Genomic DNA, 13328 nt, shown 5'->3' with positions numbered 1-13328 from the left:
CGCCATTGGACAACATCTATAAAACATTTTCACATGAGTCAGAATGAATAGAAAAAAAAGTCTTGTAGGCGAATAGAGAGTTTGTGAAAACGCAGAACGTCAGTGTCATGTTTGACATTTTAAATGCCATTCAAACAATGTGAATGATACATTTCATGGGGAAAAATATATAATTAGTTTTCTTGTATGCCTTTGATATCAAAGCAAGTGTGGCGCATCTTGATCGGACATGTGTTGATTTGTGTAAACAAGAATGAAGAGTTACAGCAACGTTTCTTATTCCAATAATTCATCACACAAAACCATCAGCCCATTCTCATCCCAAGACGTCATATACTGACGCTTTTGCCAATGCGTAGACACCCGACACACATGGCACCCTTTAGCGTCAATATAAGACGCAGATATATATGGGCCAGAAGGCGCCTCCTAGTGGTCTAACCCTAAACCAGACCTAAACCTACACTCTTAGCAGAAAAGGTTCTATATTGAACCTTAAAAGGTTCTATCAGTGCTACGTATTTGGAACCCCTAAAAGGTTCTATACACTCTTAAAAAAAGGGTTCCTCTGGGTTTTATATAGAACCCTGGGGTTCCATACATTGCCAATAGAACCTTTCACCAAAAAAAAAAATGGTTCTATATAGAACCATTTTGGAGTTCCATATATGAAGCGGGGGATGGAACCATTTCTTCTAAGAGTGCACCCATAACCGAAGCGTGTATTGATGCTAAAGGGTGCTATGTGCGTTGGATGTCTAGGCATTGGCAAAAGCGAGAATGATGATGAGGATGCATTGAAACCATTGCTTCAGAAGACTTGGAATACAGTATAAATCACCTTTTTTTTAGCTGGACTGCATCCAACCCGATTGCACAACGTAGACAATATTGTGCCGCCTTTATACAAATAAACAAATTAAAATCCATGCCAATCTGTTTGTTTTTATTGTTGACATATGCCATCATATTCAAATGAGTCAAAAAAAAAAAGTCCTGTAGGCAAAGAGAGTGTTTGTTTGACATTTTAAATGCTATTATTCAAACAATTTGATTGACACATTTCAGGCCAATGAAATGATAAATAGTTTTCTTATTTTACCCACACTGTCCAATCCAGTTCAACCTGACAGGATGTGTTTGACAAATGAAGAATAATTGATGCAGCCGTTGGCGTCTTCTTGCCCGGCCATCAGTCGATCCACCTCGTCCTCGGTCATCCGCTCTCCCAGCGTGGCCAGGACGTGTCGAAGCTCGGCCCCCATGATGGTCCCGTTGCCCTCCTTGTCAAAAACTCTCAGTCCTTCCACAAAATCCTCAAAGTTGCCCTGCTCCTTGGAGCGGGAGATGTGCTGCAGCATCGGCAAGAAGGTCTCAAAGTCCACCAGCTTGGCGTTCATTTCCTCCGGTCTGGGCTTTCCCAGGACCTTCAGCACATCTGCGTTGGTCGGGTTCTGCCCCAGGGCTCGCATCACGTCCCCGCACTGGGCGTACGTAATCTTCATTTCACCTTTCGGCGTGCGGTCGAACAGCTGGAACGCCTCTTTGAACTCTTCGATCTGGTCCGCGCTGTACTCCAGCGTGATGGACTTGGGATCGAATGCGGGTTCGACGGGAACTTCGGGCTCTGGCGGAGGAGCCGGTTTGGGGGCCGTCGGAGCCGGGGCGGCTTCTTTCTTGGGCTCAGCCTTCTTGGGTTCTGGCTTCTTGGGCTCGACTTTCTTGGGAGCCATGTTGCTGATGTGAGGAGTCTCCTGGAGTCAGAAACAGCAGAATGGATGGCAGGGAGCAGCTCAGGGCAGATTGTCGGTTAAAGCTTTTATATCATTTGACCCCAGGGAGGAGAAATCAGCCAGACGGGCAGGTCCTATAACACACTATAAAAGGAAGAAATCCGAAATAGACCTGGGCGTCAACAATGAGCTATTGTTCCCAGCTGCCACTGGTAGTGACAGAGAGACTCCTATTAAAGCCCTGGGTTTAGTGAACAACTCATTCATGAGCAATGCTTGCATTAACAACCAACCATCCAAGCATTCTCAATACTGAACCTGTCCCTGATCAAACATCGGATGTGTGTCAGAATACGTTCACATATGTAGATATTATCACTGTCGGTCTATGCTCCTTTACTTTAATAATTCCATAGCATATTGTTACCTGTGTCTTATTTAATCCGAGGATCAATTCTAGGCCAAATTAAAACACAGTCAGTATTTTGAGCGAGTGTTTGACAGCTGGACTTTAACAACAAGCTGTTTAAGGCCTGAGATTTATAGAGGAATGTGTTTGGTTTGGCCATCTGAGGGTTTACACGCAGCAGATGTCCTTACTAATTTAGTTTGTCGTCATCAGTCCACTTACAGTATCAAATGTGACAATCAAGTCAATCCCGCAATGCTTATTGTTTCAAAGCAGTTAAAAAATAATCCTGTAAAAAAGCTGTGGATGCCAGCATCACCCAGGTGAAAAAGACATACAATTAAGTGTATTAAAATGTATTTAAATATGTTTTTAGTACAATACAAATATAATGTAATGCATTTTTAATATACTTAATAGGACGTCTTTTTCACCATACCGTAACTATACGGTGTGTTACCGTTTTTTTTTGTTAGAGCATATATCTGTTAAAGTAAAGTTTAATACTGTAGCTGACAATACAATATTTAGCTGTTTCAAAAGCAGTAACACACCGTAAATTTACAGTATGATGCTGGTAACCACAGCTGCCAGGATTTACCGTTTTTATGCAGGATTAGTTTTTCCGTTGTTTATATTTGCATTCCTTATAGTAGCATTTAGCAGATAATATAGTTCACATTTTTACATTATATAAACAATCAAGCCGTCAACATGAGTGTACTATGCATGCAAATAAATATGAAAATATGAAATATATACACTGTAAAAAAAATGTGTTCAATTTACGGTAAAATACCGGCAGCTGTGCGGTTGCTAGAAATTTACCGTATAAAATACGGTAGCAAGAATTTACGGTATAAGGTTTTACAGGCTTAACTTAAAATTTACGGAAATAAACTGTATTCAATTATCTGATATACTGTTAAATTATCGACCATTTGAAGTGTTAATATCGGTTTTATACAATTGTTATATACTGACATCCATCAATCACAGCAGTAATGAGTGTCACATGATGAATGCAAGCTCATCACATGTAGATCTTTCACACGAAACGTAATATTAATATATAGAAGCGGCACAGTCTCATTCACTCAAACATTAAACACCATCATGGTAACACACATGAAATTTTAAAAAGGCAATAAACATTAATTTAACAATATTAAATGTCACATAAAACCCTAATGTACCTAACTGATTAGATAAAAGACTAAGCAAACTATGAAGAAACAAGTTATTTCAGCAAAAATACATCAAGTGTGGAGTGTCACGCAGGGAATTGTGGGAATGTCAATTTACGTTTTTTCACTGTAAATTATACGATGAGTTGTTCATTTAACAGTATTTTACAGTAAAATTACATGAAATTTACCATAAGATCTATCAAAGTTATTTATAGTAAGGAAAGGTTCTGTTAACCAATTAACAGTTTTTTACTGTAGCATTTTTACAGTCTTTTACTGTAAAATCACAAGGATAGGATATGTTCAAATGTATATTATTGCACAGCTATTTGTGTTAATAAAAACATTATCCACAGCTATCCTCTGTGTTTGCAGGTGATACTGACATTGCACATTTGTTGGGTGACACGGACAGTGTGTGACCCACCAGTTAAATCACTCGACTCAAGAGCTGTTCAGATGAGATCTGTCCTCTGAGCAAACACTGCATGCAATCAAATACGTTTCAATATGAAAGCATGACGGAGTGCAGAGGCCAGATGGATGTCTCGAAGGCGAGTCGAAATCAGATTCATTGCTACAGATATTTACGTTTTCCTTGAAGGCACATTTCAAAGCGTACAGATGAATATGCCACCGAACACCGTGCGACATGAGAGTGTGAAAATCCTTCCAGTGCATTTTCTTAAGAAATATGAGCATATTTAGAAAGATGGAGCATCACGTTTAAATACCAAAATATTCTACCGTAAAACCACATTGAATAGATTGCTTAAAAGAGCAGCACTGCATATTAAAGGGATGGTTCATCCAAAAATCCTTCTTTTTTAAGTCTTTGTGACTCATGCACCTTACATATTGCATCAGTCATCTGTTGTTGCATGGAAAAGAGCTGCATGCATTTTCTTCCTTTTATGTTCCATAAAAAAAAATGATGATAATAAGCAACAACATGAAGATGGGTGCAAATAATGATGGACCTGCAACACTTTTTTAAGAGCATCCAGCACCTGTTCATCTATATTCTTCTCAACAAAGTCACCTCTAATATCAGATAATGCCGGCACACCTCAGCTTTCATCAAAATGCAAAACCGCATTCAGATGTACAACAATGACAACAGCGAGAGTGCTGATAGCGGGCAAACGTGTGTTATGTAACCGGGTAGACTCTCCCCTGTGCTCTTCAACTTAAAGGCTTCATAAATATTTATTTGCACTTCTTTGTTCACATGGAAATGATTCAGCGTGCCTCTAGAATGAGATGACAAAGCTTGATGGAAATGCATCGAGAGCCACCGGGTGTCCTGAATCTTCTCTTCATTGGGCGAAGGTTAATCAATGTGCAGTGGAGCTCGTCTTCGGCGGAGAGCAATGAAAGGGAAAATGTGCTGTGAGGAGGAAATCTTTCTAATCAACTCACATGCCACGCAAATATATTGAAGTTTTCTTTTGGAAACTCTTTGTGTTGGATGCGATATCTGATCTGTTTAATCACACCTGATAACTGGTGGACAAACATACAAGACATGAAGCTCTCCCATTACACAATCACTGTTGCCTTTAGCTTACTTCACAAATACTTTTTGTACTGATCGGATATGTATATGTTTGGTGTGCAATTGCATTCAAATTGAACTTAGAGTTTAACTCCAAAAGATTTATGTATATGAATTGCATACAAAACTTCCATTCATTTGGATTGCACACTTTTAATAAACTAATACAATTAAAGTGATGAGTAATCATCACATATGTCGGTAAAACTGGTCAGATTTCTGTAATATAACAGCGAATGTGTTCTAAAAACACAATAATGAGTTTATATATCATCAAAAAATCGTTTATTTTAATCTCATACATTTTAACCAATTGAACATTGCTTAAATTCACTGGATTTTCCCAAAAAAAAAAAAAAAAAAAAAATATATATATATATATATATATATATTTTTTTTTTGTTAGTTAGCATGAGACAAAGTTGCATATATCATATACAATTGTAGTGATAATGTCCATCCTTACATACATGCTTAATGTCATAATGTCATTATGATTTGGCAGGTTTTGATGTTTTCTCTTGTCACAAATGAAGAAATTATCCAACTCGAAAGTCGTCAAATAACAAGATCAAAATACATAAAGTGGTGTGTCAAGATGACACACAAACACACACACAAAAATAAAAGTATACATGTGTGAGGCTTTCTGCAGTCTTCATGATTATATATATATATATAGATAGACTTTGAATGGCGGGACAGTAATCTCTCAGACTCCATTAGCAATGTCTTTATTTGTGTTTCCAAAGATTAACGAAAGTCTTGTGTGTTTGGAATGACAAGAGGCTGAGTAAATGATGACACAATTTTCATTTTAGGTGAACTAACCGTTGTTTGTCACATTAAAATTCCCATTTTATTGCAGTGGATTTGCAAAAACAGTGTCGGGTGGCATAAACAGCTTAGACTAAAAGGTAGTCATTTAACGTTTTGCATTAAAACGTAACTTTAAGTCGTAACATTAAAACGTAACTTTTAAATAACTTTAAGTCAGTTACATAACATGGTAGATTGGTCTAATTAGAACTAATTAGAACAACTACCTTGTAACCAATCAGGGGTGCGTTTCCCGAAAGCATCGTTAGCCAACTATGATCACAAGTTGGTCGCAATTTCCATTGAACTCTATTGGAACTTGCGACCATAGTTGGCGAACGATGCTTTCGGGAAACGCACCCCTGATCAACATGTGATCGTCAACCAGTGGATCTCTGAGCTGAGTTAGTGTGTGGAGGTGGGGCTTATTTGCATATTCATAGTACCACGTATACTAAATGAGGCAAGGGTGTCAAGTTACATTCTAAGCGGAATTTAAGCCATGAAAGCCATGAAAAAAAAACGTTAAATGTAATTTTGGTGATCAAGGGTCAGTTTTAAGGAATCAAACGATTGACTATAGGGGAACTTTAAGCACAGTCTTAACATAGTGTCTGAGATTATGCAGGTCTCCATTTCATTTCGAACTCAATACACTGTTGCACCGCATTCGAGGAACCCTGGCATCGATACCGTTGTGCATGTCTGTGTAAATTTTGGTGTTTTTATGGATTTTGTCAAATCAATACGACCTTTCGACAGGAATGCCCTAGATCAATGACCTCCGACCCTTCATGCTCTCGCCTATAACAGTGCCTCCATCTCTATTGATGGACTACGCATTATAATAATGGTCACAAGGTCATGACCTCTGCTTTCTCCTTATACATTCGCTTCTCCGTAATCCAATTGGCAAATGATGAATTAATGAACCTGATCTATTTCATCTGTGAGAGCGAGGGTATGAGGATGAGACTGATTTGAAGTGCTAATCTATTGCGGCGACTATCGTTTTTAGCACACCATGCAATTCATCATTTCTGACGGAGGCAGTCAAACCGCTGTCTCGCATAATTGCGTTATCCATTTACCTCCGCTTTTATTGATCACACTGGTCTGTCTCAATCTCTTACCCAGAGAAACAGGATATCTGAGCTCAAGGGTTAAGAGCGTGATGTTATCTTAGAGGTCAGCCGAGGCGACGTGGCTCGACAGCTTGTCTATGCTGGTTAAATTGTGGCTTTGTGTGAATGTTGAGTGTGAGTTAATGGAGACACAAGTCCACTGTGTGGAAATCTAGTCAGCTGCTTGGCTATCATTATCTTCCGGGGCTTGATCGGGGCATCGTCGGGGCTTCCTCGGGCCAACGGTCGGGGTCTTTTGGCCCACCGAATACCTTTGTCCAAAGAGGGCCAATTGGGGCTTAATGAATGATGTCATATTCCACAAAGATTTTAGTTTAAGTTTTTTTTTCTTAAATTGATTCACTATTACACATTAGGTTTTTGTAGTTTTAGAGATATACATTTTCAGTGGATTCTAATGAAGTAAGTTTACAGTATTATCAGTATAATTACTAGTTTTTAAACTTGAGCTCTTTGAAGCAAATTGTGTGTTGTCAACTTCTTCTTAACAAAAAGTTCATATCAGACTCTATTCAACTTTGCTTCAAGATTTTCATGCGCATGAAACACTTAAAGGCTCTTTAATGTATTTATTTTAAATGCATAACAAAAGCTAGAGAACACAGGGAAAATGTTTTTTTTGTTCTTTTTAGCTTTCCACCAAGTTTGTTTCCATTTCCCATAAGCCTTGTTAGCGAATTATGGTCGTAAGTTCCTTTGAATTGTTTCGGTAAAGACAGACTTCGGGAGTCAAGAATCAGTGGATATAATGATGCACACCACAAACGGAAAAATCCAAAACGGAAAGCTCAGGAGATCATTGGAGAAACTGATAACGCAAAATACCTGTATAACACCATACGATGAAGAAAGGACAACTCACGGCGTATATCCATGTGGAGTAATCAGGGAGAACAGAAAAAGGTGTGATGAACTAATTAACAACCTAAGAGACTAAATTGGGAACTAGGAAATCAGCAACTAAACAGAAACAGAAACTCACTCACTCACTTACTCACTCACTCAGTAAGTCAGTCAGTCACTCACTCACTCACTCAGTAAGTCAGTAAATCAATCACTCACTCACTCACTAAGTCAGACAGTCACTCACTCACTCACTCAGTAAGTCATTCACTCACTCACTCACTCACTCACTCACTCACTCAGTAAGTCAGTAAGTCAATCACTCAGTAAGTCAGTCAGTCAATAACTCACTCATTCACTCATTCACTCAGTAAGTCAGTAAGTCAATCACTCACTCATTCAGTAAATCAGTCACTCACTCACTCACTCACTCACTCAGTAAGTCAGTAAGTCAATCACTCACTCAGTCATTAAATCAGACAGTCACTCACTCACTCACTCACTCACTCACTCACTCACTCAGTAAGTCAGTAAGTCAATCACTCACTCACTCATTCACTCACTCAGTAAGTCAGTAAGTCAATCACTCACTCACTCACTCACTCACTCACTCACTCAGTAAGTCAGTAAGGCAATCACTCACTCACTCACTCACTCACTCACTAAGTCAGTAAGTCAATCACTCACTCACTCATTCACTCACTCAGTAAGTCAGTAAGTCAATCACTCACTCAATCACTCAATCACTCACTCACTCACTCACTCACTCAGTAAGTCAGTCAGTAACTCACTCACTCTCACACACACACACACACTCACTCACTCACTCATTCATTCACTCACTCAGTAAGTCAGTAAGTCAATCACTCACTCAATCACTCACTCACTCACTCACTCACTCAGTAAGTCAGTCAGTAACTCACTCACTCTCACACACACACACACACACACACACACACTCACTCACTCACTCACTCATTCATTCACTCACTCAGTAAGTCAGTCAGTCACTCACTCACTCACTCACTCAGTAAGTCAGTCAGTAACTCACTCACTCTCACACACACACACACACACTCACTCATTCATTCATTCACTCACTCAGTAAGTCACTCACTCACTCACTCACTCACTCAATAAGTCAGTCAGTCACTCACTCGTTCACTCAGTAAGTCACTCACTCACAAACTCGCTCACTCACTCACTCTCTCAGAGTTTCGAGTTTCCACAGTTTGCACAGTTATATGTGAGTGTTTTGTTCATTCTGACACATAGCTCTTAAGCCCAGATATAAGGTTATATATGTGTGTGTGTGTGTGTGTGTGTGTGTGTGAGTCCCTGGCAGGCTCTGGGTCTGAGATGTGTGTGGAGAGCAGCTGAGGGCTCAGGAGATCTCAGTGCAGAAGAACATCACTGATGTCCATGCTGACATTTCAGTAGGACGCCGAGGAGCTCTAATAAAAGAGCAGCTGATCCCAAGACACACACACACACACACACACACACACACACACGAGATGGGGCCGGACCGCTGACAGCTGGCCCACACAAAACCCCTGTGCTGGAAACACTCACAGAGAAGATACTTTGAGTTTGTCAAGATACAAGAACTCAGTGTGGTTTCCAACACTAAAGCTGTTTAACCCTATAAAGCCTGCTGTATTACATGTTATACACACATTTCTAAAGCCTTTCCCGCATGCTGAAAACCCTGTCACACACAATATTTATTCAGTGGTCAATATTTGAAGTACATCAAAAAAAAGTTATACCTGAATTTTGGATAATACCTGTTCTTATCTTAGGACAACTTTGATGAACTTCTTTGATCCACTTCAAATGTGTACTGTAGATTAGTAATACATTAGTTTAGAGATAAGTTTCATATTTAATACACACATTTCTAAAGTCTTTAAATCATCTGTATGGTGAAATACCTGTCACAGTCCTTCTGTCGTCTTACTGATAGTTTAGACTTTTTAGCAAGTAAAAGTCCTTTAGTATAATTGTCTAAACCACTGTAAAAAAATATTTTCAAGATTTGTTATCACAACATATTTTCTTTTGTCAAATCAACTTTATAATAATTTATTTAGTTGAAATAACTTATTATTTTGAGTTTCTGATTATTAAATTAATATCCTTCATTGTATTAACTCACTTTTTCCAGTTCAATCAACTTAAATTTTAAGACAACCCAGGTTACTTACTTTTTTAAGTTAAACCAACAATATTTTTTTTTACAGTAATCACAACATTTTTGTCTTTTGTAAAATCAACTTAAATCATTTATTTAGATCAGATAACATATAATTTTGAGTTTCGGATGATTAAATCATTCTCCTTCATTGTATTAACTCACTTTTTCCAGTTCAATGAACTTAAAATTTTAAGGCAACCACGTTACTTACTTTTTTAAGTGAAACCATCAATATTTTTTTACAGTGTTCAGCTCGAGTTCATGTGTCTTTCTGCTGTCAAATCGGGGCTGATTTTATCAAGTAAACTAAAGAATAACTTTGATATTTTTAGTAATGCTTTAAGATGAACATTTTACAACTAAAGCTGCTTTGCTTTACTTCATTATTACCCAAATGCCTATAGTTTTATTATTATTGTGAATATCAAATATAATCATTAGGCGTTTGAGGAAGGTTTATTTGTTCATCTCTTAATCATCATTGTATTGCTTTTTATGATATATTTTAAAACTATAGAGCTTTAATCAAAACAGCATTACTAACACATATTATTGGCAGATATGCAAGTATTCTTTATTGTTAAAAAGATCTCATTTATTTGCATTACAAGCATAAGAATTGCATCTTACTTTCTGGCCATGTATATCAGCGACTTATTTTTAACTTGTTTTTTAGCTCCATATTCTCAATATATCATCCTACATGAGGCTTAAAATACATTGTGTGTCATGATTTGTTTTTCCAGCATTTATGAAATGATACAGACACCCATTATATAAACTTAAATAAACACATTTACCCTGAATGCACTCAAATGAATCAGACTTTCTAACACTTTAAATGGGACAGAGGCTATTTCAGGAGAGTTTGATTATCGCCTCGGTTTCTTAATTTCAAGTACAATGCAATACAATGTGACAAAACCCAGCGGTGTGATGTTGTGTTGGGCTACATGGCTTCTCGTGGGATAACGTAGCATGTTACTGGAGAAGGTTCACCATTTTAAAAGGAGCTGAGCAACGAAAAAAGTTATTGGAGTTAGCATTTATTAATGTAACTCTGACAGCAGCGTCCTGTTAATTTTAATGTGGAAAGTTGCACAGCATGATTGCAGACACTTAATCTACTGAGAACATTAGTTCACTTCATTTTCTAACAAAGACCTCTGGGGTGAATCACACCATCAAGACATTAAATATTTAGAGAAGTTTAAGAAAACTGAATATATATATATATATATATATATATATATATATATGAGATTTGTTTTCATGATAACCGAATGTAAAGAGTTTTATCTCTAAAAACTGTTTAGCGTACACTGTAAATGATTTCTGTTGTTTTCACAGGATTATACTGTTTTTCTCAACAGTTTCTTACTGTATAATCTATGTACAGTAAGTTACAGTAGATTTAGTTGTTTTCACAGTATTAAATTGTTTTTTCAACAGTTATGTACTGTGCACACAGTTGACAGTATGTTACTGTAGAATTGCAATGCATTCTGGGAAATTATCAGTTACTGTTAATCTAAATACAGCAGTGCAATTGACCGCGAAAAACACCACACACAGTTCCACGGGTAAAATTGCTAGCCTACTAATGTTATTCTTACATTTAAAATAAAAATGTAGCACTGGTTGACCATTAACAGTCATAATTTATGACATAATTTATGTCAGTGGGGTGTGCATGAGAGCATATTTGACTTTGGAAGAGTTTCTCTGTCGTGTCAGTGGTGCTGCTGTCTTTTCTGCCGACCTGCAACTTCTTCATCTGATAAGTAATAATTCTTATAATGTGTATGCAAACGGATTCTAGCTAGTAACTTTAAAGTTATTTAGAATAGCTGACCACGATTTCTATATTCAATTTAATATATTCTAGACATTTTAATATAATATGTATATGATAGGCTACTCTTCAATGTAGCCATTTGGGATATTACTGTAAATTCAAATACATTAGTACGAAATGACCGCGAAAAATAACCACAACAAGCTGCCATTTTATGAAGAACTCTTCAGTTCCCTTCCCTCTGTAAGAACACGCAGGCCGTGCATCGCGTCGCTGTCGGTCGGCAACGTTTTCGCCATACATCTGGTTAGTAATTCATATTTTTATGCAAACCATATGAGTTACTTACGTTAACGTTAGAAAGAAGTGGCCGCGGAATGTTCTACGTCTGTATAAGTCAGACGCGGATTTCTTTTATGTTGATAGCCTTACTTGATTAAATGTGATTTTATTGACATATATTTCATATGTAACCTCTTATACGGTCAAAATGGTCTAATCATTTTGTTATTTACCACGTTAAGTCGGTGGAAGCGCCTGCACGTTCATTATTTTATGACTTACAGGGGTTAGGAATTGCTAATCGATAAATGTATCCTGAAATCGGACATCCAAGGTTAGGATTCGGATTTATTGTTATAAAATTAAAGTGCCGATTCCTCTTATTGATTTTTTCACGCTTATTTTCGTGTAAATCCTGACCTGGCGTTCCGCCATTTAACGTTAACGTTACCTCAGTGATAACTGATGGACCACGGAAAGCGCCCAGGTGTATTTTTGTCCAAAATACAAAGTGTGACTATAATATCATTGTTTTTTTTTTTGGTTTTTTTTTAACTATGTGTAAACTGACATGTAGCCTACTCATTTGAAGGGAACGATCATGCCTTGTCAATCTTTTTTTAAGTCATGTATCACACAAGCAAGATTTAACCTACGTTTTCACGTGATGTTGAGTTATGTTTCAGCTTGCGTTGCATTCAAAAGAAAAGAGTGGACGATAGAGATGAGTTATCTTTAGCCGTTCTTGGCATATTTATTTCAGCTGTTGACATATCAGTCTCACGGTCGAACTAACAGCACAGAGAGTAATGAAGATTCTCTCAGTAATATGATCCTCTTAACTACGGTAAATCAACTTGGACAAACATAATAATAATACAAACGCATCCTCCATAGCCTATACTTTAGTGCCCTCTTGTGGCATAAACATATGCACAACACTGAACAGTATAGCATTGTATTATATTACACAGCATACAACCGAGGACATAATGAACATACTTTAACAATTGATTTTAAACAACAGTCCAACAAACAAGATTTTAGTATTAAGTGAATTACACTTTAGACATCATTTTGTCTGTTTTTGCTGTTTAGCCAAAACAACAACAACAAAAACGTACTGTATTTTAACTGTCTTGTCTGTTCTCCTTTTCCACAGGTGTGAGCTGTGCATGTTAAGAAGACCCCTATCCATCTTGATGACCGATGAATTGTAAATCTAATCTAATTATTCTATTTATCTAACTACTACTACTATACCTTGGTCCAGTACTGACCCACTGAGAACATTTTAAACAGATTATTATCCATCTGTGAATTTTGTCTATCTGCAAGTTGTTAAGAATTG

General features: G+C 37.4%; 1 protein-coding gene across 1 annotated transcript; it reads right to left on the bottom strand.

Annotated features, from left to right (window-relative positions):
- Positions 1-884: 884 nt before the first annotated feature.
- LOC120471866 (myosin light chain, embryonic) lies at positions 885-1796 on the bottom strand. The gene has a single exon (XM_039661786.2). It carries the CDS (start codon positions 1731-1733, stop codon positions 1122-1124), a length of 612 nt encoding a protein of 203 aa, XP_039517720.2. The 5' UTR covers positions 1734-1796; the 3' UTR covers positions 885-1121.
- Between the last annotated feature and the right edge of the window lie 11532 nt (positions 1797-13328).

This window comes from Pimephales promelas, chromosome 4 (genome assembly GCF_988280905.1).
Source record: "Pimephales promelas chromosome 4, fPimPro1.hap1.1, whole genome shotgun sequence".
Classification (NCBI taxonomy): domain Eukaryota; kingdom Metazoa; phylum Chordata; class Actinopteri; order Cypriniformes; family Leuciscidae; genus Pimephales; species Pimephales promelas.
Note: the sequence above shows the minus strand (reverse complement) of the source record. Positions and strands in the feature narration are given on the sequence as shown.